The sequence below is a fragment of the Spermophilus citellus genome, assembly GCF_964194105.1.
Source record: "Spermophilus citellus genome assembly, chromosome: 17".
Taxonomy (NCBI): domain Eukaryota; kingdom Metazoa; phylum Chordata; class Mammalia; order Rodentia; family Sciuridae; genus Spermophilus; species Spermophilus citellus.
Window position 1 is genome coordinate 11,235,721 of NC_138199.1, and position 26,589 is coordinate 11,262,309.

Consider the following 26,589-nt stretch of genomic DNA (forward strand, 5'->3'; position numbering starts at 1 on the left):
GCGCCCGCCGCGGCGGAAGGGAGGAGTGGGCGGGCGCGCAGAGCAATGACGCCTGCGCCGGGGTCCGGGGCGCGCACCCTGTGGAGGGCCTGCAACTGGCTCATGGCCGCCTTCTTCGCCCTGGCGGCCCTCGTGCAGGTCAGGCTGGCGCTGGGCGGCTGGGAACGGGACCTGTCGGGCTCCGCGCTCCGCCCCCAGGCCCAGCCTGCAGTAGTGACCGACCAGTCCGCTGAGTGGCAGGACTGGTCAGTTTGTGGGGAGGACAGGAACTGAGATCGAAGCTTGGAGAACCCCAGGGTCTCCCCACCAAAGTCGCGGATGTGTTCACATGTGCAAGCCACACACCAGAGAGCCTGACTGGTTCAAATGCTGGAAGGAGCAGGGTCAGCGCATGTCACTTTGAAAGGGACCTCGGGGAAGCTGCACTAGTGCTATTCGAGACATTCTTGGTAGGGGAGCCTGAACAGATCCAAGGGCTGGGAAGAGGAAGCAGAATAAAACTCCTTACAGCCTCAGGAAATCTGCTTTCGGATCCCCTTTATGAAAGGGATAGTTTGCCTCATTTCTTGAGACTGGAGGGTCCTTAAAAAATACCCATTCTAGGTTTGGTGCGTCCTCTTCAGAGTTCCCGTGCAGTTTCTTTTTAAAACCTGCTGTGTTCAGCCAGAAACCCCTTCAGCCGTCCTGATCAGCTAGACTAGCACATGAATAAAGGAGCAGACCAAACAGGAATAGACAGGGCGGTACATCTGCTAACGTGTCCTTGTTTTGCATTCTAGGTCAATGATCCAGACGCAGAACTGTGGGTGGTGAGTATGAGCCGCTTTCAAAATTTTCCTCCATTCAACAGGATTGTGTGGCTGCAAAAAACACGCGCTCTTATCTGTTTGTCTCTCCTCTCTGCTTCACTTACTTAAAAACTTAGAAATCAAAACGTTTGTCAAGCTCTTTTTCCCACGTATTTTTAGAGGGGGGAGAATCAGTGTGATAAGGTGTGGTGTGGTGTGGTGGTGGGCGGGGCGGGGTTAGGGGTGGAGAATTCCAGACTCTGAGGACAGAGGTCTTTTCCACATCACCTTAATTATACTAGACTTAATAACAGTATGACTAGGATCATTTGCTAAGTGCCTACAGTGTTCTAGTCACTTTCCATGCATTGTTGCTAACCTTTATGATAATCATCTAGAGGGTGTGTGTAGATTATAGGCAATCACTTGAGAATCCACAGATGTTTAGTATCCTGGGGCTGAAGGTAGGGGTGGTCCTAAAACCAATTTTCATGGATACCAAGGGACAGCTGTATTCCCTTTGAATAGATGGCCTGACGACCCTGTTCTAGGGCCTAGAGGAGACCTCTCAGCATCCAGTAAACTAACTGTTCCATATGAGTTACCATCCAGAAAGTCTAGCAAGCATTGGAATGGGGAATGGTAGGCTTTAGTTCTGTGGTTCTGTTAACTGAGTGAATTATTTTTATAGAAACTAATTAAACTCCACAAAACCTATAGCATTCATTTAACCAGTGCTCCTGAATTGGGAGAAGAGAGAGATCATCTATTACATTTCCTGAAACATCTGAATTTTGCCCAGTGTCTTTGAATATAAAAGCACAAAGCTGTAGAGCATCACGGGGGAAATGATTCTTAGATTTTGGAATAATGTTGACCGTGTACAGAATGAGCAGCCAATGAGAGCTCTGGGAACTATATGTAAAATTCTAGTCCTTTTTTAGTGCAGAAGAGAACCACCTTCTCATATTGCTTATAATCCAATTTCACATTCCCCTGAATCAAATCAAATTGTCTCTTCCTTAGCACTTTGGTTCATATCCTGAGTTCCAAATATTATTTCCCTGCAGACAAATGTCAGATTTCAAACCTAATGTTGAATTTCTGAAAGATTGCAAGATATATCTGCCTGTATATCATGCTACTCCTCAAATATGCCCAAGTTCCTACCCATATCTTTCCCCCCCAAAACTCATTCCTCCTCCTGACTTAGCCATGTCTGTTAGCAGAATCATTCACTGAGTCATCCTTGACATCTCGATGTTCCTTACGACTATCTTTGAAATCCCCTCAACAAAAAAAATAAAAAGCAGTGTAAAAATAAAAAGCAGAAAAATAATCTAGGTCCAATTGCTTACCTGTGTAGTGCCTGTACATTTTATCTTTCACTTAAAGTTTAGGAGACATAATATGAAAAACAAATTTCATGTCTCCAAAAATCTCCCTCATTCCCAATTCAGTCCTCCATTACTTCTTCTGTAGGTATTTTATTTATTTATTTATTTATTTATTTTTGGCAGTACCTGGGATTGAATTTAGGGCCTTGCACATGCTAGGCAAGTGTTCTACCACTGAGCTATATCCCCAGCCCCATTACTTCCTCTGTGGACCCCTGGATTGACTTCCCAACTCTTCTGTTTACTTCTAATCTTCTATTCCTAGAATATCTCCTGTATGTCACTGTCTGCTCCAAAAACTTTTGTCATTTCTCCATCTAAGTCAAAACTCCCCAATTTGGATTTGAGGTCCATCATAGTATGGCTCAGTCCACCTTCCAGTCATGGTCCAGCAAGCATGATTATTGTACCTTGACCCTACAATTTCTGTATGTCATATTCTACCCAAACTTCAAGGACTGTCTGTCCTCCAAATGCTATTTTATCTGACAAAATCTGTCACCTTCCCAAAAGTCTGACCATTCTTCCTTTGCACCCTATTACGGCACCAACACATTCAGTTTTGCATTACAGTTGGTTTTGTGTATCCCAGGAGGACAAGGGCAGTTCTTTCCTCTCCTTGGGACCCTTTAGGCAACCTAACATAGAGCCTCCATTGTAGAAATTCTTTCTGCATTGACCCTTAAATGGATGGGAGAATAAATAGATGCACAGATGAGCAATTACTAGGTCCTTGTACCTGGCAGGCTGGGACTGCATCCAACTCATTTCATCATTCCCTAGGATGGAAAATCTGATTAGAATATCTCACTTAAGAAGTCCAGAGGTAGCTGATCAACAGTGTCATCAAGGGTCTGAGTTTTCTTCCATCCTCATGTTTAGAGAATGGCTGCTGCAACTCTGCAAACATCTCATCTCCAGAAAAGTATATCCCAAGTAGGAAGAAGCAAAGCAGAGCCAAATAAGCTTTCTTCCTGTGCTTTCGTCACATTTATGAGAGAGAAAAATGTTTTCCAACAAGTCCCTTGGACAGTTTGTACATATCAGTATTGCATATTGTCAGGGCTCCATTCTGATTGGGCAGCATCCATACATACTGGTTGCTAAATGCTTTTTGTATATTATTAGCCTTACACCTAGAAGATGTCTCCTTATATTTCATTGCTGGAACATGAACACTCAGAGCTGTAAAATAGACTGGGAAAACGGTTTTTGTAGGGACAGGTGGACAAGGGAGAGCCATATTAGGAATGACTGCAATGGTACTAACTGTGTGTTGAATTAAACTAACTATTGCAAATGAATAACATGATACCCTTCGTTATTTTTTAAAATTTCAGCAAAAATATAAAAGACCATTTCAAGTGGGTTCTACTGAGTTCATGATTACTTTTATTGTGCAGTTTTAACTTGTGTACTGGAAACAGTTATTTTCAGTCTTTCTGCTCTCCATAATTTTTTATCTAATTCAAGACAGAGAAAAGCATCTAAATAAGGATTCATGTGTCACAACTGCCACAAGAAACTGTTATTTAAAGGACTGTTTTGTTCCTATGTTTCCATTCACCGAAATAAGGTTTTAGCCTGCTTAATCTATTTATGACAGATCTCCAATACATTGAATGAATATTTTAAAAATCTCTGCCAAACATGATGTTCGTGTTTCTTTCTCTCCCTATGTCTCTCTTTTTTTAATTTCTGTATCTGTAGCTATCATGTAATTTTCCAAGGGAGAAAACTAACCCCTTACTTCTCTAAGTGTGGTCCTTGGCATAACAGCAGTAGCACCCATGGGACCTTGTTAGAGTAACAGGATCCTGGGCCCTCCTCCAAACCTCCAGAATTAGAATCTGTAATTTTAAGAAGATCTCCAGGTGATTCCTAGGCACATTAAAGTTTGGACAGTGCTGTTCTAACCCTAAGTAGCATGATCCTCCACCTGTAAGAGATTAGCTAACTTGCAAATATCACTATTAGGAAAGATGAACACAGGGTCTGTAATCCAAATGTTCTTCTTCCCATGCACAAGACAGACACTTTTAAAATGAAAACAAATCACGTAAAATGTACAGCTCTCACAACTTCCAAATAAACTAAAGGTTTGACATAAGCATTGCAGTTGATGTGGGTAAGCAACTACATTTCTGGGAAAGTTCCCATGCTTCTTATAAGACTACCTTTCCTACTTTCTCTGTGTCGCTTGACACAAATACATGGTAGTAAGTTTGGCCACAGTCTGCTTGCTACGAATGAGGCTTGGGAACAAGCCTCTTTAGGGCCAGTCTTCTCATTTTCAAATAACTTAGCTGTTTCCAAAAGAACCTGATCTTAATGTTGGATACAATCCATAAATGTTTAGAATATTTGATGTGGTCTCACAGAGATGGTCTATTGGTCTATCCCAACAGGGCTATCTAGCTAATCATGGCTATCCTTGCTCTACTTTTCAAAGAACATTTCTTTTATACAAGTGGGGAAGGTCATTTGTGCCAGGTTTCTGTTCGAGACTAAAAGGCTCAGGGGTCACTCTAGGAAAATTGGGTTAACTGGGCTGTGCAAAATAACCACACAAGAGACACAAATACCTTTTTCTTTGGGGTCGCTGTGACGGCTCCTCTGACCTTAAGGGTCCGCAGGAAGAGAGAGAGAGAGCACGTGCTGACCCCTTTTATAGAGGAGAAGCTATTCAAATGAGGCAAGGGGTCAGGTTTCAGGGGGCTGAGTGTATCTTCATGATGTCCACTGTCAGCAGGTTGACTGACACCTGGCTAGGCCACACCCAAGGGCACAGTAAGAGAAGGGGACACACACACGAGGCACTTCCATGGAAGATTCTACCCTAAACAGGGCAAGGGGTTATAATACAAAAGAACAGGTGAGCATAGCTCCACCCCTGGGGCTATAGGAAGACATGCCCAGGCACGAAGACAGTCACTCAAACCCTAGAAGAGCAGGGCAGTGTAGCAGCATGGGTGCCTGACGCCACATCGCCCAGCAGGAGAGTTAACTCAGTCACTTGTGTGCGAGGTTGAGGTTGGTCTCCCACACATTTGGGCCTCAGATTTTCTTAGAAGATACTGGGGAGTCTGCGTGTCTTAAGATCCAGATTTTATGCTCAATGATAGAACTTGAAGATGAATGAGCCTTTCCTGAAATAGCTGAGGGTAAAATTACAACCCAACACGGTCATCAGGTTATACAAGCAATTCATTCTGAAACCTAGAGGTGAATAACAGCTGATTTCATCTTTGTTTTTATTCCTAGATACATCTGAACATCTCATATGCTGGGCATACATCTTAACCCATATATCTCCTCTTTTTTGCTAACAGGTGGTATATGCTGTACCTGCAGTACTGACCCTGCTTGTAGGAGTTAACCCTCTTGTCACAGGTATGACCGCTGGATTCTGAATAGAGATTCAGCAAATCAGATTTTCTTGTAATAGTGCTAAACTACCTGCTAATCTCCCAGGAAAAGCACAGGACTCTCTAGGGATTTCTTCTCATTTCTGATAACAAGAAGGGGCTAATGCTAATCTAGATCATCCTTACCAGTCTTAGGAAAACTTCACAAGGACTTGAAATAGTAAGCTATTCTTTATCAATTTGAACCCAAGACTTCTCATGCTGACATAGAATAGTGGTTATGTCATTTAGCCCATAAGAGAGAAGAATTGCAATCACTGCATTGATTTCTTAAGCCACCAAACTAATATAAAACCAGCACAGACATAAATGCTTATCCTGTGTTCTCATACTCAGTGGCAATCAATGCCTACTATATGTTTATTATTTATAACCCTTTGTGAACTCATTTTCCTTACAAGTTCTTTGTAGGGTAATATCACTCCCATGAATTATTTTCTTACTTTGAATTTATTTAAAATCTATATGTATGAGGTGCCGCTTATGAATAAATTGTTTATAATGTGTATCATAAATCTTTATGTATATTATTTCTAATCTCCTTAAATATCATCATAGTACCTGTAGCAATGTATTGTACATTTTTATATTTCTTCCTACCACACTTCTTAAAAGTAGGTTTATATCATATGCTTTTGCATAAACCTAAATGTATACAAGTCTTAATCCTTTCAGGTTGCTATACCAAAAGTATCAAAGACTAGGCAGTTTATAAACAATAGAAATTTATTTTCCCAGTTCCAGAGGCTGGAAAGTCCAAGATTAAAGCACCAGCAAATTTGTTGTCTGATGAGAACTCTCCCTCCATGGTAGAAGGGACAAAGAAAACTTCTAAGATCTGTTTTTATAAGGGCACAAATCCCAGTCATGAGAGCTGTACCTTTATGAACTGATTACTTCCCAAACGCCCATCTCCTAATACTACCACCTTAAGGGTTAGGGTTCCAACATATGAATTTGAGGGAGACACAAGTATTCAGTCCTTAATTATATGGCCAGGCATACAGAAGGTACTCAATGGTTGCTGAATGAAAGAATGACTGTAAAGCAGAGCTTTGTCATATATTTATTCTGGAACCAGCTTCTTAAAATTCTCTCTCTCTCTCTCTCTCTCTCTCTCTAGATAGATAGATAGATAGATAGATAGATAGATAGATAGATAGATATGGGTATATCCCGGGGGTGTATATATGTAAAAAAAATGAACTTAAAATAACTGGTTTATTTTAATAACTGGTTTGTATTGCCTATAGACTACCTAACTCGATGCAACAGTATCTTATAATGAAAAAAAATGTGTGTGCGTGGTTTTTTTTTTTATTCTTTACTTTCTCTACAACAGCTTCTAACTAGTAGGGCTCAGATACTTTTAGAATAAAGACTAATGATTGCCATGTTGAAAAAGTCTAACTCCTTGGAAGCTCTGGGCTCCTCCTATAGGCCCTTAGATCTGTGTCTGCACCTTTAAGGTGAATTGGTTAGGGCTCCTTTAGTGATAAGCCAGAAGGAACAGAACTCTCAAGTGTTGTGACCCAAGAAGAAACATACTGGTATAGTTTGCTGGAAAGGCTGCAGATGGTGGTGGACCCAGAACTTTTCTCCATCTCCCTTTCCACCACCTGCAGATCTGACCTCACTCCTGGGCTCCACTTGGTAGCTCTGCAGCTCCCTGTTCACTACATCAGCACACTAAGTCCAACAGAATAGATGTTCTGTTTCTGCACCCTATGAACATCTCAGAATTGTGTTATTGGCCCTGATGCGTCATCTGTTTATCCTGAACCGAATCACCGTGCCTAAGGGAGTGAATGCTTTGGTGGACCTATCTAAGGTCCAGTTTGCTGGCACACATGGACTAGGGGTGTGAGAAGGATGGATCCCCAAACAAAATAAGGGTTGGCATCATAGGAAGGAGAGATGCTAGGCAACCAACCAAGAAAAGTCCATTGGTGTTTACAATTAATGCTCTAACCTATGTTGTCCCTCAAAAAGAAAGTGTTTTGTTGTTGTTTCTGAATGCCTTTCTTGAAAGCAGATTATGACAATACAAGCACAAACAGGTCATCAAGATATGAATTTTTAGGTCACTTTATTTGGAAGAGTGTCTCTGCAGTCCACATATCGTTTTGCCTGGTGTGGGCCGCCGGCTTGGCATACCACTTCTTACTTCACACCCAACATAACATCTTAGACGAAGAGGAAGGCAGGTGAGTAGGGACTTTGGCTCTTTGGAGGGGTGTAGCAGAACTGAGAGATCTTTTATTCTTTTACAATGCCACCTTATCTATGCACACTGATGATTTCATTCCCCCCACCACTATACCATAAGGAGCAGGGAAGGTATTATATCCTCCAGAAACTGAGGAAGTGGTGTAGCCAGGATTTAAACCCAGCACTGCCTGTGAGACTCCATGATCACCATTACCCATAGTCATTACCTAATCCATTATATAACTGTCAGGCAGTTGACCTTGATCTCCTTATAAAGAGCAAGGTTACAATACAATAACAGTCTAATCTGATAAGGTGATAACTGCTAGTATTCTGACTCAATTCTGATGAAGTCAAAATCATGTCTACAATTGTGAGCAGCCACCTCAGAGGACAATATTTTAAATCAGCCTCTGCTAGCCCTGCCCTGCTATGTCTTGTGTCATTTCTTCCTTTTGTCATAACCATTTGTTCCTATTTTAGCAACAGTTCCTTCACATCCTTCCACCCTTGATTCTCAGTCATATTAAGAGCCCCTTTATTTTATTTTCTACACCCTGTTGGCATCTGCCAACATTGACCCTCAGAGACCTGTAAGGCATCCCTGATATGGTGTGGCTTTGCCATGGTAACTTTATTTAGGATCTCTTACTGGAAAACTGGAGAGCAACTCCAGCTTGGTCTGTCAACCAAATGGGTTAAATTGCTTCCAACTTGAAGCCCAGGAGTTATGCTGAACTCAAGGTGGGGCTTCCAATGTACTATGGCTAAATGATTTTATTTTGTACTCTTTGTAAAAAGTATGTGCTTATAATATTACATATCTAGAAGCATATATCCACCCCCAAATTGTTAGTCTGATTCATTCTAAAACCCATTCCTCTGCCATAAGAAGTGTCCCAATCTCCTGCAGTATGTATTATAAATTATGCATTGGTTTGAGCTCATCCTGCCTAACACTGAAAGCTGTAAAACATGTAAAAATAATGATTACTCAAATATGAGATTACTTTCTGCATTTTACTGTCCTTCCAGTAACCTAGAGTAAGAATCTGAGTGTTTTCTTGTTGTTTGGTACTGGGGACTGAACCCAGGGGTACTTTACCACTGAGTTATATCCCTAGTCTCTTTATTTTTTTATTATGAGACAGGGTCTCATTAAGTTGCTTAGGGCCTTGCTAAGTTGCTGAAGCTGCCCTTGAACTTGTGATCCTCTTACTTCAGCCTCCTGAGTTGCTGGGATCCACAGACATGAGCCATTATGCCCAATTCTGAGTGGGTTTTTAGATACTTAATTCTGGAGGGCACACTTTATAAATTTAGGAAACAATCATGGATCTCATATCTGTCCCTTTATTTGAAACATCTTTATATAGACTTTAAATTCTGAAATAAAGTAATTTATAAATCATGAGCATATTTGAAAATATCCTATAGATGCTACGTATTTTGAGGGAAAGTTACCTAATCAGAATGCACTATCAAGTGGTCATGGAGACAGTGTGCTAATACGTTTCTCACTTGCAGCCACTTCAAAAATTTGAAATATATGCTATTTTTACAGGGAGCTGTCTGGTCTGGTGATTATCACAGCATGGATGAGCCTCTGCCACAGTTCATCAAAGTAAGTTTTCAAGGCATTAAAGTCAGATACCCCTAGGGTTGATAAAATCAGGTAGTAAGTGAGTCTTCACCAATCAATGAAAACAGGAATCTTCTGAAAGAAATTACTCCTTTTCCTAAGGAAAGCTGATCAATAATCAAATAATAGTTGATTCAAATGTTCATAATAATTCATATGATCATGAAAACCATAGTTTCCTATGTACCCAGTTGCCAGACTAAAGAGCATTCTTTAAGAAGGAAAATGACCTCTGAAGGAAGCTTGAAGATTCAGGAAAGCTTTAAGAGTATCTGCATCACCTTTTAATCATGGCAAAATCTGTAGTGTCTGTGACTTCAACATAGCTGATTTATCTTAAAATAGCAAATTTTTGTTGGGTTTGGAGATAGAATCCAAGGGCACTTTACCACTGAATACATCCCCAAGGCTTCTTTATTTTGTGACGGTCTCATTAAATTGCTGAAGGCCTTGCTAAATTGCTGAGGCTGGCCTCTAACTTCCTCTAATCTTCCTGCCTCAGCTTCCCATACAAAACAACACTTTAATAACAATTCTCAAAATAACAAGTATGGCTACTGAAAACAGGTTTTGTGTTTGTTTTTGTCATTAGGGTATATCTCACTAACAGATACATTCAAATTATCAGGATAGTTCAGGGATAGTGGCTCTGTGTATTGATGCCACCAAAGTGAATACATAGATTGATTTATTTCTGAGGATAATTTTACTTAAAATTTATTGATTTTTGTAATTATGTAAAATACCCACATGGTTCCAAAGCTAAATCTACAAAATAAGATATATTCAAAGAATATAGCTTCTCTATCCCCCTGACCCTATATATCCCATGGTTTTATAAGTGTAGCAAATTATGTGCTTTTATTTGTATTCCTACTCATCTCAATTGCATCCCCTTTGCTTTCTCACTTACTACATCTTGGAGCTCATCCTATAGTATTACATAAAGAATATTCCTTTGAGAGATACCTGGATTATTCACTCAGCTTTTTCTTTAGATGATACTCAGTATTTTGCTATTGAAAAATAGTGCTGCACTGTGATACAAAGAAAGCATTCAATAATTACTACTTTTAAAAAAATAAAAATTAATATCTTTATTCTTGTATCTAACATATTTTTACTGTCATGTCTTTGGAATGAACTCCTGGAAGTGGGACTGCTGGGTTCCAGTACAACTGCAGAGTTAATATTTCAGTGTGCTCTTGAATTTTCCTCCATTGGAGCTGTTCCATTTTGTATCCCCCCACCACGCCCCAGCAAAGGGTGAAAGTGCCTGATCCTCAGAAGCTTTTCCAAAAGAGAATGCTATCAAATTTTTAAATCATTACTAATTAGATAATTAAGAAAGGTATCATTTTAACTTGTATTTCTCTTATGAAGAGCAAAGGTGGGAACATTTTCATATGGTTAATATGTTAAATAAAGATGTTATATACTTCTATCACAATATACATAGCACCTATGTGTATTTTTAAAACAACTTTGAATTTTCTATGAAATGTTAGTTTATCTCTGGGAGATACAGGATTAACCTGAGTCTTCCTCAGGTTATTAGTCTTCTCTATTTTTAGAAACTTTTTATATATTATAGCTAGTGAACTTTTTCTCTAAGTTAATTGTATTTGCTATTGCACTTTATTTTGTTTCTGAAAAGTAGCATAAAAAGCTTGTTGCTGTTTTAGTAAAACCAAATTTATCCATTGTTTTCCTTATTAATTCTGCATTTGGAGCCATAGTTAGGAAAACATACCTCCCTCTCAAGTTGTAAAGCAATTTCCGTACATCTTCTTCTAATTCAGATGTGGTTTCACTTTTGTATTTAAGTCTTTAGAATTTATCCTGGTGTAATGAGATAAAGAATGGGACCAACATTTTCTTTTTGCATATAGTTTTCTGTTTATCTCAGCACCATTTATTAAAAATTGGCTTTAAGATGCGAAAGCACTTTTTAATGACAAAAGTTTCCCCTCATCAAGGCAAACAGAAAAGGAGAAAACAATTAAATGAAAACTTGACCTAAAAAAAAAGAGAGAGAATTAACAAGGCCAAATTTATGGATTCTCTAAAATGATTTATAACATTGATCTGCTCTGGCAAGACGAAAATGAAAATAAAAAATCAAGAGGAGGCACAAATAACAAATACCAGGGATGAAAGAAAGAACAGTATGACATATCTAACAGATATTTTAAAATTTATAAGAGGATATAATGAACTACTTTATGCCAGTAAATTTGAATATAAAGATTAAGAAAACAAATTCCTTAAAAGTACAATTGACCAAAATGTTTACAGAAGAAATACAAATCCCATAACTATGAAATAAATTGAATACAGAATTTATATTTTTTCCTAAAAGAAAACTCCAAACCTGGATGGCATAGCTGGAAAAATCTAACCTTCTTGGAGAAATCATACCCCACAATCAACAAAGACTTCCAGAAAAAGTAAAAGAAGAAATGCTTTCCATCTCATTTTATGAGAGAAACTAGTAATCTTGAAACCACATCTTGCCAAGAACATTATAAGACAAAGAGAATTATACAGTACTCTTACCCATGACCACAGATGGAAAAATCTTGAAAAAAAATTAACCAAATCCTACAATATAGAACCCAACCAACAAGTTGGCTTTATTCTAGTAATTATAATTAACACTACAAAACCTACCAATGTTTTCTACATTGATAGAGTAAGAAAGTGAAGTATCTTGAACTATACAGAAAGAGCATTTGATAAAATTCAATATCCAATCATGATAAAAGCTCTTACAATATAGGTTTAGAAGGGAAGTTAAGCTGATAAACAGTATCTACACCAATGTATGATAGTTGATGAACAGTAAACTTTTCCTGTGAAATCAGGAATGAGATAAATTAGTTATTTCTGCGATTTCTCAACACTGTTTTAGCTATTGTAGCCCATACATTAAGGCAAGAAAAGGAAATAAAAGGCTCAAGGATTGAAAACAAACTTTTATTTGTTGGTGATATTACTGCATATAAAGAAAAAAGGAACTAAGAGATTATTAAAATTAATAAGTGAGTTTAGCATGATGCCAGGTTTCTAAGTAAATATACAAAAACAAACTACATTTCCATCAGCAATGTAGCAGAAGGTGGTAAAAATGAAAAGTTACTATTTATAAGAACATCAAAGTAATAAACCTCCTAGTAATAAATTTAGGAGAGATACAAAAACATTGCATGCAAAATTATAAAGAAAACCTGAAGAACTAGAGGGATAAACTACTACTGGCAAAAGGATACATAAACAAACTAACGCAACAGAGTAGAATCTAGAAACAGATCCATATGTATGTAGACCATTGACTTATGGCAAAAGTAGTACTACAGCGTAGCCAAGAAAGGCAGACTTCAATAAATAATGCCTGGACCATGAATGAAATTCCAATATGGAAAAAAAAAGAAACAACTTTTACCTCACAACTTTCCTAAAAATCAATCCCAGGTGGGTTATAAAGAGGCAAAACAATAAAGCTTCTAGAGAAGATAAAAATATGTTCAAGACCTTTCTAGAGAAGATAATATCTTCAAGACCTTGAGGATCTTAAGCAGGACATAAAAATCATTAGGAAAAGATCAATTTAACATTATCTAATTAATTAATGTTCTTCAAAAGAAACCATTGAGTGTAAGAACAAGGTATTTTGAACATATATAAATAAGGATTTGGTTTAACTATAAAGAATTTCTACAAATCATTGAGTGCATTATATTTTAAAATTTGAGAAAAGACCAATTAAAATGTAACTTTAACCAATTCAATCCTTACACTTGTTTCCTAAAGAATGTATAACTTTGATTGAAATTTTTAATAAAAATTTTATGTGTCTTTATAGGAATCCAGTTGGTGGAAGAATTCAGTTGGTTGTTGCTACTGCAATTGCTCTTTTCCCACTTATCTCCTGGGTCTATGTGTATATAAACAAGGAAATGCGGTCTTCCTGGCCAACGCACTGCAAGACAGTATTTTAAATGAATCCAAGAATTGTATTTTAAATGAGAAATTTTAAATGAGAATTTTCAACTTTATTTTATAAACATTGGGGGAACAGGACAATTTCCCAGTTTATTTCAGGTAATTTGTGCTAATACTGAAGATGATGTTTAAAAAGTCTTTAAGAATTTTCTAAGATTGCTTACAGTACAAGGTAAGATTGGATGAAATAGTAAGAATGGGGATTCTCCGGATGCCTTTTGTAAAGGGTGTTCTTCCATAATATAATGAAAAGGCACTAGAACAAAAGTTGTGAACCATGAGTTCTTCAGGCACCATGATGCATGCTTGTGGTCCCCACTACTCAGGAAGCTGAGGCAGGAGGATTACTTGAGGCCAGCCTAGGCAACACAGCAAGATTCCATCCTTCCAAAAATAATAAAGTAAATTCAGTATCTAAGTGACTTGGGCAAATATATATAGTACATTTCCTTATCTATAAAATAGAATTAATATGTGATGGGGCCCTACTTATACAGTTGCTATCATCAAACTATGAAAATATTTTTTTTTTTTTAAAGAGAGAGTGATAGAGGGAGAGAGAGAGACAGAGAGAATTTTTCAATATTTATTTTTTAGTTATCGGCGGACACAACATCGTTGTTTGTGGTGCTGAGGATCGAACCCGGGCCGCACGCATGCCAGACGAGCGCGCTACCGCTTGAGCCACATCCCCAGCCCAGAAAATATTAACTATTTATGGATTACAAAGGGCTATCCATCAGTAAAATAGAGGGGAGCAGAGTTTGGGTAATACATTGAAGTAGAGGTTGTTCAAGAGAGGCCTATAGCCCTGAACTAATTACAGGATAGTAAACTGGTACTGTGGTACGAAATAAATGAGGACTCAAGAAGCCAATGAACAGGCATAACTTGAAAAGAAAATGAATGAGGATTAAAAAGGAATTTGGGACCAATCAAGAAAAAAAGCAGGATATTAATTATTCATAATTACTCATTATTCTAAATGAAAAATTTATACTACTTTTTAAAAGGAATATTCAAAGTAACCCCAAGGAGAGGATTTTAGAGTTACACTCTCCCAACATGGCAGCCACTAGTCACATGTTGCTACTGAGCATTTCAGATGCAGCTAGGGTAACCAAGAAAGTAAATTTCTAATTTTTTTCTACTTACTTTTAATTTAAAAATTGACATCCAATTATTGGAAAACTGTGAAGAGGTTTTAGAACAACTTGGGCATGGGAATCTTTTTCAACTATCAATTTGGTCTGTATTTGATATCTAAATGCAGATCAAGCATTCCCAACAAAACTTTAGTATCCAAATGTAAAGTACACAGTAGATTTTAAAGACATTGTACAAAATGAGAGGATGTAAAATATTTTTATGTTAATGTTAAAAAGATAATATCTTATGATAATCAGGTTAAATAAAATATGTTAATTTTACTTTTTTAAATGTGTCTATACAGTGTGTTGAATTTTGTGGTTCACCTTGCATTTCATTTGGACAGTGCTATGAATATCTGGATGGCAACTTTTTAGCTTATGCTAGCATCAAATTTGGATTTCATCTGATTAGCCAGATACTCAGTTTCATGAGATTTAGGAAATACTTTACTCAAAAAGAATTAGTGGGAAGAATTAGTACCTACTTGTCAGGAAAACAAAAATGAATCTGATAGTTTTTCTTTTTATAGTCTTAAATACAACAGTAAGTATTCTATAAATATCTGTTAAATGAGGTAGGCAATTTTTTGCAGTGGGGAGGGGTTGCGATGTTTTTGACACAGTGGCCACTAAACAGTCAGAAATTCTTCATTAACGAAAAATTAATCAAGTTGGTATTAAAGCAGCTAAAATGTAAAAGTGTAATTTATTTTAAAGGTCAATAAAATGCATATAATACATTTGGTTTTTTCCCAGTGTCTATTTAGCTTACATGTTATTTATGACTTTTATACCTCCTTTCAAATAAGCTATTAAAGCCACACACAAAGGAATGGACTCTTCGTAAACTCTCTGTATGTCCTGCTACTCCAAGTTATGCTTGATTCCTGTGCTTAAATGTTAGCAATATCCAAGATATAGTTTCATAGCATTTGCATTTCCCTTATTAGACTATGAATCCTGCAAATATTCATAGTAATGTTTGCATCTCAAATTAAGTATATAAAAGACAATAATTTAGCCAGATGAACACCAGTAATCCCAACTATTCCAGAGGCCGGGCAGGAATGAGGCCAGGCAGGAATAAGGCCGGGCAGGAATAATGCAAGTTCAAGGCCAGCCCAGGCAATTTAGTGAGAACCTGTCTCAAAATGAAAAGGAGAAAGGGCTGGGGATGTAGCTCAGAAGTACAGCATTTATCTACTCTGCAGGAGGTCCTGGGTTCAATCCCCAGTACTGGGAAAAAAAACAGAAAAAAAAAAAGAAAGCAAGCCCCAACACTAACTTTTGGTGGAGTGCTCTCTTTTGAAAAAAGAGCCTGTATTAATGAACTCATTTTTAAGCTCTATTTTCCTACTGAATTTAGGAATTATTTTTAATTCAGCATTAAGAGAATAAAATCATGGCATTTACAGGTAAATAGATGGAGTTGGAGAATATAATGCTAAGTGAAATTAGCCAATCCCAAAAAAAACAAATGCCAAGTGATTTCTCCGATTTAAGGATGCTGATCCATAATATGCTGCAGGCAGGGCAGGGATGGGGGGGATATTAAGTGAACTCTAGATAGAGTGAAGGGGAAAAAGGGGAGGGAGAGTACATAGGGGTAGGAAAGATGAGGAATGCGATGGTCATCATTACCCTAAGTACATGTCAGAAGACAAGAAGAATGTGACTCTACTTTGTGTACAACCAGAGATATGAAAAATTGTGCTCTAAATGTGCAATATAAATTGTAATGCATTCTGCTGTCATATAACAAATTAAAATTTTAAAAATCTGTCTTCCCAAACCTGTCTTCTTCCCATTGTCCCTCTTATATACCAGATTCTTTTTTTACAAATAGATGTAATCATGTTTTTCTCAGCTCAGAAACCCAATAACCCTTCACTGAGTCCAACAAGAGGTAAATTTTCATTCTTGGCTCATCATTCAAGGGTCTTCACAATATAGCCTGGTCTGTCCTCCTTTATTTCTTACCAAACCCCTGAGCACCTATGGGTGAATCCTCATAGCATTACTTGCCTCTTCTAAACTTTTGATGCCTCTGCTTATATTTTTTCCCACTTTTTCAAACCATTTTTCTTCCTTTTTTCATGACATTTCTAATCCCTTCAAACAAAATTAGTATTTTTCCTCCACATTCCTAGTCTTTTCTTTATATGATAGCCAGTTTCACATATTCGTATTTATGGATGCCTCTCCCTCCCAATAAAGGTCAGTGAATACAAGAGCACATTATAGTCACCTGTGTGGCAAGCTGAATAACAGGCCTCAAAAGACATCTAGGTCCAAATTCCTGGAACCTGTTAGCTTGTATTGCAAAGTAATATGTGAAGATACTGGGAGGGGGAGATTACCTGAATTATCCAGATCCAGATCGGCCTTAAGTGTAATCATAAATGTTCTTATGGCAGAGAGATGTGATTACACAGAAGAAGGTGATGTGACAACCAGAAACTGGCTTTGAAGGTAGAGGAAGGGGCCATGAGTCAAGGAATTCAAAGGTGCTGCTTGAGACTGGAAAAAAAATTCTGCCCAGAGCCTCCTGAGGGGATGTAGCTAGCCAATACCTTGACTTCAGCCTGGTGAAAATTATTTTAGACTTCTGACCTCCAGAACTTCAGAGAACAAATGCATGTGGTAAGTCACCAAGTGTGTAGGAATTTGTAATAGAAGCTGTAGAAAGCAAATACACCTCTACAGTACTACAGTACCTAGGTACTCAATAAGCACACAGTAACAGTTGACTAGTATTTCTTTTGTTTTTAGTCCTCAAACCTTTTCTGGGAACAGTTTCCGTTTTCTATCTAGTACGGGTTTCTGCAAGTAAGCCTTGTCACAACTGATTCAAACATTGCCCGTTTGTTCAGAAAGTCCTAAGTAGGGGTGAATCGACTGACCAGCCCGAGTGTGGCCTCATTGAGTACTAGTGGGTGGGACACAGCAGCACTGGCACTTGGCCTTGCTTTGGTTAGAATCATAAAAGGGCCCCAGGACTTCTCTGTACACCCCTCTTGGGGATGGAGATGCCATACCAACTGTAAAATAACGACCAAAGGGGCTTTGTTCACAAAACAGGATTACAAGCCTACAAAATATAGGTATTCTGAGCTAAAACTGTCCAGAGTTTACTCACACTGCAAGGTGAAAGGAAAAGTTATCCTGAGCTTTATTTATTTTTATTATAAATTTTAAGTTCTGTAGTTAACATATGAATATACTCACCTTGTAAAATGAATTTAAAAATATGGTAAGGTCAAATAAAGTCCCTTATCAGTACCAGATGTCCCCACCATCAGCCCCTCCCTGGTTTATTCTGTTTCTGACTTTCGGCACTAGAAATATTATCCAAAAATACACTTCTGAATATTTTATCAACTAACACACTGAAGCCAAGTATACATTTTGTTATGTAAGCAGAATACAGAACAATGGGATTGAGAATTTTTATTTTGTTTTCCTTTTTGTATAGTAGGGACAAATACAAGCAAAGTCACTCTCTTCCTTCAAAGGCAAATAAAACAAGTCAGACTAAAAGTTGAGGGCTTTTTCCTTCTTATAATTCATAATTCGGTCTGGAACTCTGCCTCTCCCTTTCAACACCATTTTGTCAGGATAGACGTGAACTGTGCCAAAGGCTTGGCTGACTGGAGCTGTTTCAATAACTCCTTCTAGGTTGACATGGTGCACACCAAAATGATCCTCACAGTAGCCACCATCATGAGTATGACCAGCAAAGAAACACACCACACACTTGTGAGACCAGATGACTGCCAGAGCATCTCTGTAGTTCCAGGCCAGGCACACATTGTCGGAGGCCTCTGGGTAAATGGGAAGATGGCCTGTTAGTTAAAAAAAAAAAAAAAAAAAAAAAAAAAAAAAAAAAAAAGTTGTGAGCCAATTAAGAAATGTTTTACATTAAAAAAATAATAGTACTTACAAAAAAAAAAAGTGTATTGCTACCTCATCCAAATGGACTGAGACCACAGAAAGTCCACATATGTGAAGTAGTAGGCTATCAACACCCGGATCTCTGGAGCATAGAAAGGAGGGTGAAAGTTTGCAAATGAGGTGGGAAAAGCTACTGAACAGGCAAAATCTTGAGATCGCTGAGGCCTATACACAGTATCAAGTTGCACAAACACCAAGGAAGATCAAGGGCACTTATGCCAAGAAAGTCTGCAAAAGCAGCCAGAAATCAGGCAGATGCTGTGCAGGAATTCAATTTTATTGAATTTCTTAAACACGAATGTTATATATACAGAAAGATATAGTACTAATAAAAGAACAGTTTAGGGACTGACTATGGATTATGTGTCATTTAAATAAACAATGCCACAGAACTGAATCATAAGACTTTGAACACCCCCATGAGATCAGGTGGCCATATCTAATTCACAGATAAGAAAACTGATTAAAGCAGGGAGGATTATATCGGGCCCCACAGGAGATATGTGGAAGTAGAGCCAGGAGAATTTGAATCCCTAATGTCAACACATCTGTAAGTCTAGACCACACAATCAGGCCACAGTTTCACTTTGAAGTTCAGATATCATGGCTCATTGATCTCTGTTTCTTCCCAGTAAATCGTTTCTTTGTCCTGCTACTGTTCATTTTTATTCTGAAATTTAAACATGCTTTTGCTTATTATGTACTTATAATACAAGTAAAAGGGGGTGAGGGTAACAGAACCCTAAAGCAGTTAAGAACACATGGGTGCGAGCACATGCCCATCCACACACACAGTAACTGTGTTAAGGTCTAAGAGGCCAAAGGGGCTGTGTAGAAGCTACACTGACTTACCTATCAAATTACACAATTAGTTGCCCCCTTCTCCTAAAAGTACTCAGTTCCCCAGTATCCTGTCAGGAGTGTCCAAATGCTTGGTCCTTGAAGTTCTTTATCTATACCTAATGCATTGGTGATCTTTCAGTGATTTATATAGCTTTAAAAATCATCTATAATCTTTCAACTCCCACATTTATATGATAGATAGCTTAAGCCTCTGTGCTGAATTTCAGACTCTGAGGTCTAAATTACCCACTCAGTATGTTCACTAATGTATGACATGCATATTATATCTAATAGACATCTCAAACAGTGGTTCCAAACAGGCACCTGGCCCTCTCCACCCAAACCTCCTTGTCCTGCAGTGTCTCCCATCTCAGCTAATGGCAATTCTGTCCTTCCAAGTGAATGGCCAAAACTCAAAATAACTTCTGAGTAGCCACAATAAATTTAAAAGCACATAAAAACAAAAGGAAATTTCTACTAAACTTAACTAAAGAGAGCCTAAGGTGCTCAGTTGTTAAATGTTTACTTAACCAGTTTCTAAACTTACAGCAATGGTGAAGAAATTTAAGAGACTACAGATGTAGGTGCACTGCCATCAATAAAAAGAAATGAAAAGAATATGAGACAGAGGGGAAAGGGGACTGGGATTTTTAAAAAGTCTCAATTCTTTCAGCAGCTATGTGACTTTAGCTATGCAATTTCATCTCTTGGGCCTTCAGTATATCTTTAAAATTAAAGGGTTTGGCAACAAGATCTGTAGGTCTCTTCCAGCTCCCATACTCTTAGCCTAGCAGTGGAAGAACAAAAGAGTAGATATAAGTCAAGTACTGCAGTTTCTGAGACTAATTATTACTGAGCCAAATGGTGGTGTGTCACAGCCATAACCTGTGAGGGAACTTCATCTTTTCCAAACTTTGATGCTTGACAACCAAATGGCAGCACAAACATCCCCGTACCATCTACATGTTTTTAACTACATCTAAAAGATCAACATGTTAAAAATAGAATTGTAATTTCTATTTTATAGAAATTAGGAGCCAGGGCTCCCAAGGCTAAAATATGAAATGGGACCTGAAATGAATTTCTCATTTAAAAATTAATACGTGAACTGATCCCACTTGAGGAAATTCTGCTTTGAAACCTAAAATGGCAACTCACATACTCTAATATATGGCAATATATTTTTGTTATTTTACAATTCCTTCCTGACTCATTTGCAAATATTAATCTCAGGCTCAGGCTTTATTTTAATTTAAAACATTGACTAAGCACCCATCTTATAGGAAGAGGACATCAGAACACAAATATCATTAGTATTCTTTAAACGCTAGCTTTTCAATCTCTAAAATGCTACTGCAACCAGATAAACAATTTAAATACTTACTCACAATCACCACCTTTTCTTGGTTTGTGTCAGAGAATGCAAGAACTTCGTTCAACCAGTTCAGCTGTTCTTGGCTGAATCCTCCATTAAACTGGACAAACTGGGGCTCAGAAAGTCCTAAATAAATTCAGTAAGTTAGACCCCGAAAATGTTATTTCTCCCTCATTTGGGTTTTAAATTTACCTACTGCAGGGACATTTGCTTTTTTCTGTAGGAATATTTATTAGCAGTAATTGACTTAAAATAGGCAATGACAAGAATTTATTCTTGAGTGCTATATTAATAGTTCCTGTATCTTACTCCTAGTCTTCACATTCCTCTGCTGGTTTCACTGGCTTTCCATTACACTAGAAAGAAAACAGAACCTCCTTTCCCTGTCCACTGACCCCACTACAAACTCCTGTGCCTGTTTACTTTCCAAAATCATCTCACACCTCACTGGCCCCTTCCTGGGTTACTCAATACTGCCACTTATTCCATTTAATGCCTTCACATTTGCTTTCCCTCTACTAGCTCCCTACCCTTGTTCTTCCAAGTATAACTCCTTCCTGTCCTATAGATATTAGCTTAAATGTTTCTCTCCTTGGATCATCTAATCTAAAATAGTACTCCTAGTCCTTTTCTATATCACATACTCTTATTTTCTTGGTAGTACTTTGTGGAAAGAATCTTATTGGTTTTGTTGGTGGCTCTAGTTTAGATCTGAAATGTCTTCTTCCCAAAGACCCATGTGTTAAAGTCTTAGCCACCAGCTCACAGCACTACTGGGAGGTGGTGAAACCTTTAAGAAGTGGGTTCTAGTGGGAGGGAGTTAGGTGTGGGGGGGGGAGTGCCCTTGACAGGAATACTGGGGTACCAGACCTGCTTCTTTCTCTTTGCTTCTTCTTTTTCTTATGCTCCCTGCCATAAAGTGCTGCCTTGCCACAGGCCCCAAAGCAACAAGGCCAAGTGACTATGGGATGAACTCTCTGAAGGCATGGACCAAAATAAACCTTTCCCCCTTATAAGATGATTACATCAGGTACTTTGTAACAATGAAGGAAAACTAATACATAATTGTTTGTCCTGCCCACCTCCTACCCCGATTCCCTTGATTTCATCCATTTAAAAAAGACATCTTGCAAAGTGATCTGCCCAGAATGGGCATTCAAATATCTGTTAAATCAATGAAGCTTCGATCATGTTGTAACCAATCCATGTGACATCAAAGCTTGGGAGAAATCCTGACCCTGAACAACAGCGACAATATACTTTTACCTTAATCATCCATCTTCCTGCTGAATAAAAGGTAGCTGAAGAATTTAAAGACAATGTATTAGATTCTCAGCTCAAAGGAATAATTCACCTTGAGGACTATTCAATTCCGTATTTGGATTGTGCTCCCTCAGTATCTTCATACACTGCTGGTATTTTGGAGAAGACTGATCCACGCCTAAGACACTCAAGTCATAAGCATCGAGTAAAATGAACCGGAATTTAGGGAATGGTACAAAGTGGTAAGCATAATAATTCTCTGAGGGTATGGTCTCAGGATGATCTACAATCCGGTCTTCTAGAAACCTTGTGTTAAGTTTAGAGCGTGTTAAATAATCTCTACTGAAGTTGTAGAATTCATGATTTCCCCATGTATGATGAACTGGGACTTTAAGCATTTTGAATGTGTTCATAACAACTTCCAGGGACTCTTCTGATGTTTTATACTGTGCGTTAAAGCCATCGATAATGTCTCCAAGCTGCAGGACACAACAGGGCGTGCTGCTTTCTTTATTCCAGTCTTCAATGGCACCCTGTAAGTGAACGAGACTATGTCTATAGTACCTCCGCCGGCTTCCTTGGAAATTGTATCCATCTTCTAAGTCGGCATACTGAATATCTGCTATTACTCCAAAGGAGAAGAGTCTTTCTGAATTGTCAGTGAGGGCTCCAGGATTGGCCTTATCAGCCATAACCTCCAAACAGGTTTCTAGATAAACTGAAGAAAGTAAAAAAAGACAACTAAGTTAAAAACATCTTAATTTTCTGATTGGACTAAAGAAAATGACAAAATGGACATTAAACTTAGTTAATTCACAAGACAACTTGAAAAAGAAAGCATCCATCAGCTTTAGAACTGACAGTCTTAACTCTAAAATACTAAGCCTCTGAAATGGTTCAATTTCTTAATACAGACAATTTTATCCTCTAGAAGAGGAATAATTTACAAACAGGCACTATTCCATAATGAACAGGCATTCTAATTCTAATAAAGTCAAATTTAAATATGGAATAATTTCTAATTTACAATAAATACTGACTCACCTAAAAAAACACACCATACATCCTTCCCCACAAACATCAAATAATTTCATCTCTGAAGGTTGTTTGAAAAGGTATACATATATTACACTCATTGTAATGTATACATCAGATTCCCATTATGGGTTATTTTGTGTCAGTCTGAGTCTTTCTCTTTGCTGATAGGTTGGTCATATGAAATAAGTGTCTCATAGTTTATATCTAAAGTAACTGGAGGAGGCAGTAAAGACATGAAAGGAGAGGAATAATTTTAAACAATGACAAAAAAAATATCCAGCACCAAAACTAACTGATACTGATGGGATTGTCATTTTAAAAAAGACAAAAATCAAAGGCCAAGATCCTCAATTACCAACTACTTTTGTTACAAAGTCTATCGTAATTAACTTGTGGTAGTGTCTGCATTTATTAAAACCTAGCTGTTTCTAAAAATTCATTTGGCTAAAATTACTTCCAGACTCCCAGTCTCCAGTCATCTGCCTGATATATCTATGGAGTTCCTATTTAATTGTCTACAGATATGTAAATCCGTTGTAAAAGCACTCCTAACAGATGGAGGATACAACTCTATAATTGGAATAGGAGTCAGACTTCAGACTTATTTAAACAAAGGAGCATTTTTCAAATCAAAACTGTTGTCACTAATGCTACATTCCTTACTTAATCCATCCAGTTAGGAGCTTCAGCTACTTTCCTTTCTTCCTCAATCTCATTGGTTGTAAGTACTCCTAAAACAGGTAAAACTGTACCAGGGAGAGAGAGAGAGAGAGAGAGAGAGGGGGGGGGGGGGGAAGGGGAAGGGAAGAAATCCTGAAAAATGGTCTGGTGTTTTCATGGGGTTTTTTGTTTTTAATTTGCTCATTTCTTCCAGCAGTCCCCATCTGAAACGGTTCAGTTAGCAAATCAATAAATATGCTGACTTGTCAATAAATATGCTGACTTGTCAATAAGTCTGCATGCTGTGGTGGTATCTTCTTTCTATAAATTAAAGAAAGTCTGACTTTTCAGGTAGAGAACAATTACAAGAAATCAAAACTCAGATCTAAGTTAGCTGAAAATCACATCTTATTAGTTTCAAATATTTGTGATTCCAAGTACAGATTAATAGAAAGATAATTTAGCAAGTATGTCCCATGAACATTATTAGCAAAGCTTAACAGAAAACTGTTTCTGGGAATGTTCTTATCCCCTGCCAGATGAGATTATTTGTTTTTATATTTAAACTCAAAGCCTTTAAGGTGATAATATGTTCATGGATCAGTTAGAGAGGATTTAGTCCTGATTAATTTGATCTTCTCTTCAGTAAACAGCTGTTATTTTTGCCTGACCAGAAGTCATTTCATTTTTTTTTTTGAGTAAGAGCACCCCAATTTTCCTTGGATAGATAGGTATCTACCCAATTCCCTACTCTTAGCATTTGCCATTTGACCTTTACTCCCTGACTGGGAAAGGGAATGGCAGACAGATAGATAAACCAGGTCTGGCCTATAAAAGCCCAGTCTCCTCCGGACCAGTTTAGGAGTAAGCACATAACACAAGCTTGCTCAATATGCATCAGCCCAGGGACATATTAGCAAATACTACAACTTGAACTTAAGGAGAAAAGTTAACTGAGAAATAATTCAATATGAAGGAAGCAAATCTGAATGATACAAAGTATATTCCTGGAACCAGCAGTTAAACACCTGCATCTACCTGTCTCTACTAGAATTATCCTTGGCCATTTAGTTATATGAGCCAATAAATTCCCCCAAGTTAAAAGCCAAATCAAATTATTTTTTTGCCATTAATACCAAAAACATCTTTCATTGGATCCACAGTTTCAATTTACGGAACTTGAAGGACACCCCAAGATTTGGCAACCTTTTAAAGAAAGTTAAAGGAAGGTGGCAAAACTTATCAAGGGGCACACACTGCATACTGAAAGTCTGTTCTGGGGTAGAAGAGACCAAAATGTTAAATGCAGCTTTTAAAAATAAGGTCAAAAGTAGGGAGGCAACATACTTCTATTAAAGAAAATATTCTGAAAAACAGAAGCTTAAATTTGCAATGGGGCCTGCTAAATGCAAGAGGGAGGACAAAGCCACATCCAGAGACAGAGAGAAAAGCTCAGAAGTAAAAAAACCAGAGGGCAAAAAATGACTTCTTTGGCTTTTTTTTTTTAATGGTTCAGGAAGATGCCCAGGGAACTCAGGAAGACTGGTTCAGTAAACATCTCACCAGAGGGAATAGGTTTTTCTGATCATCAATCCTGTAAAAATTTAGCCAGCTTTGAGAAAGACAGAGGAGAGCTTTCTGTCTTAAATCTCCGTCTTCCTGTGGGTGCAATGGGGCATGCCAGTGATCCCAGCTACTCAGGAGACTGAGGTAGGAGGATTGCAATTTCAAGGCCAGCCTCAGCAACTTAGGGAGACCCTGTCTCAAAAACAAAACAAAAAAAAAAAACCTTCCTCTTTAGGAACTGGAGTGGTGAGAAGAGATAGGGATACAGATAACTTTTACAAGAGAAGGCAGAGTAGGATAAAAGGAAGAAAACATACATACGTAGATTTAGCTAGATTATGTTAATCAGAAATTTCTCAGTCTCACCCAGCTCTGGTCAGGCTAGGGGGTGCAGCCCTTCAGTCTCTACTCAGTATAAGGAAATCTATGAAGTTTTTCAAGAGCTTCTGAAGTAGAGAGACAATACAATGTGTAAGAATTGGACCTAAGAATTAGGAATGTATTTTGCTTTTGAAGAGAAAGGAGAATGACAAGTTTTTAGTGAACTTTATTCTTAAAGTTTTGTCTGCACCACATATCATCTGCTAAATTATTTAAGCTTTAGTTTTTAAAAAAGGTATAATCATGAGCTGCTGAAAGCTTCCGAACTTAAAACCGTCCCTCATAAGGTTGTTGTGAGATGCAGCTAAGTTATAATGCACAGCAACTACTCTGTAAACAAGAAAATGATTTTTAAATTTTATATCTAAGAGTATATCTGTTTACTGAGTCTCAAGTTAATTAAAACTAGAATAAAACAGAATAACAACAGTATTTTCTAAAAAAAAAAAAAAAGGCTACCAGTTTTGGTGCAATATACAGGCAGCATTTTGTGAAGAACCTAAGTGATTTTTAAAAATAAGTAAGATACATCCAAGGATTCTTAACTGAAAATTTACTACAATACCAATAAAACTTCTATAACACCTAAGAGTCAGAAGGCTGAAGTTCCTTGTAATAAGCCCCAAAGCTTCTAAGAGGAACTTGTAAAAGAAGACAGCCCTGAACTGAAAAGTATGTTTTATACCATTGTCAAAGCAAAAGAAAAGGGTTGGAGGTTCCAGCATCACTAAGATCCTGTTAAAGAACCACATATGTCTCAAGAAGGGGGCCAGTTGGCAAAGATTTTATATGCAGAGACTTTGAAAACACCAGAGAGGGAGGGAATCTTGAAACCAGAGAGGGAGCTACCATAACAGGAAAGTTGAGGCAGAAATGTTCCTGGCTAG

General features: G+C 37.8%; 2 protein-coding genes across 7 annotated transcripts in view; one reads left to right on the top strand and one right to left on the bottom strand.

The window, feature by feature from the left end:
• Window positions 1-22,045, top strand: TMEM220 (transmembrane protein 220). 3 transcript variants are annotated; one of them, XR_014019295.1, is made up of 9 exons: window positions 1-138; window positions 780-809; window positions 5,518-5,578; window positions 7,697-7,820; window positions 9,389-9,448; window positions 13,332-13,483; window positions 13,528-13,570; window positions 17,040-17,265; window positions 21,715-22,045. XR_014019295.1 is itself a non-coding variant. In XM_081270826.1 (7 exons), the coding sequence occupies exons 1-6, from the start codon at window positions 46-48 to the stop codon at window positions 13,465-13,467; spliced, it is 504 nt and encodes a 167-aa protein (XP_081126952.1). In that variant the 5' UTR covers window positions 1-45; the 3' UTR covers window positions 13,468-13,483; window positions 13,528-13,989. The 3 variants fall into 3 exon arrangements, 2 of the variants coding, with proteins under 2 accessions (XP_081126952.1, XP_081126951.1); XM_081270826.1 differs by lacking the exons at window positions 17,040-17,265; window positions 21,715-22,045 and having other exon boundaries at window positions 13,528-13,989; XM_081270825.1 differs by lacking the exons at window positions 17,040-17,265; window positions 21,715-22,045 and having other exon boundaries at window positions 13,332-13,989.
• ADPRM (ADP-ribose/CDP-alcohol diphosphatase, manganese dependent) overlaps window positions 18,042-26,589 on the bottom strand; it is a gene marked incomplete at its 5' end in the record, with an annotated part of 10,789 nt that continues 2,241 nt past the window's right edge. The window contains 4 exons of one of the 4 annotated variants that reach the window (XM_081270823.1): window positions 18,042-18,467; window positions 20,804-20,920; window positions 22,149-22,775; window positions 25,688-25,767. In XM_081270823.1, coding sequence (XP_081126949.1) covers window positions 18,157-18,467; window positions 20,804-20,920; window positions 22,149-22,749 — 1,029 coding nt within the window. In that variant the 3' untranslated portion in view covers window positions 18,042-18,156. Of the gene's footprint in view, window positions 18,468-18,588; window positions 18,659-20,803; window positions 20,921-22,148; window positions 22,776-25,687; window positions 25,768-26,589 lie in introns of all 4 variants that reach the window. The other 3 variants (XM_081270821.1, XM_081270820.1, XM_081270822.1) reach the window with 3 other exon arrangements.

Bases quoted from the DNA above. Each gene is read 5' to 3' on its own strand.
- TMEM220 (XM_081270825.1), top strand. From the start codon at position 46: ATGACGCCTGCGCCGGGGTCCGGGGCGCGCACCCTGTGGAGGGCCTGC. The intron at 139-779 runs GTCAGGCTGGCG...TTTGCATTCTAG, and splicing joins CCCTGGCGGCCCTCGTGCAG to GTCAATGATCCAGACGCAGA. The intron at 810-5,517 runs GTGAGTATGAGC...TTTTGCTAACAG, and splicing joins CAGACGCAGAACTGTGGGTG to GTGGTATATGCTGTACCTGC.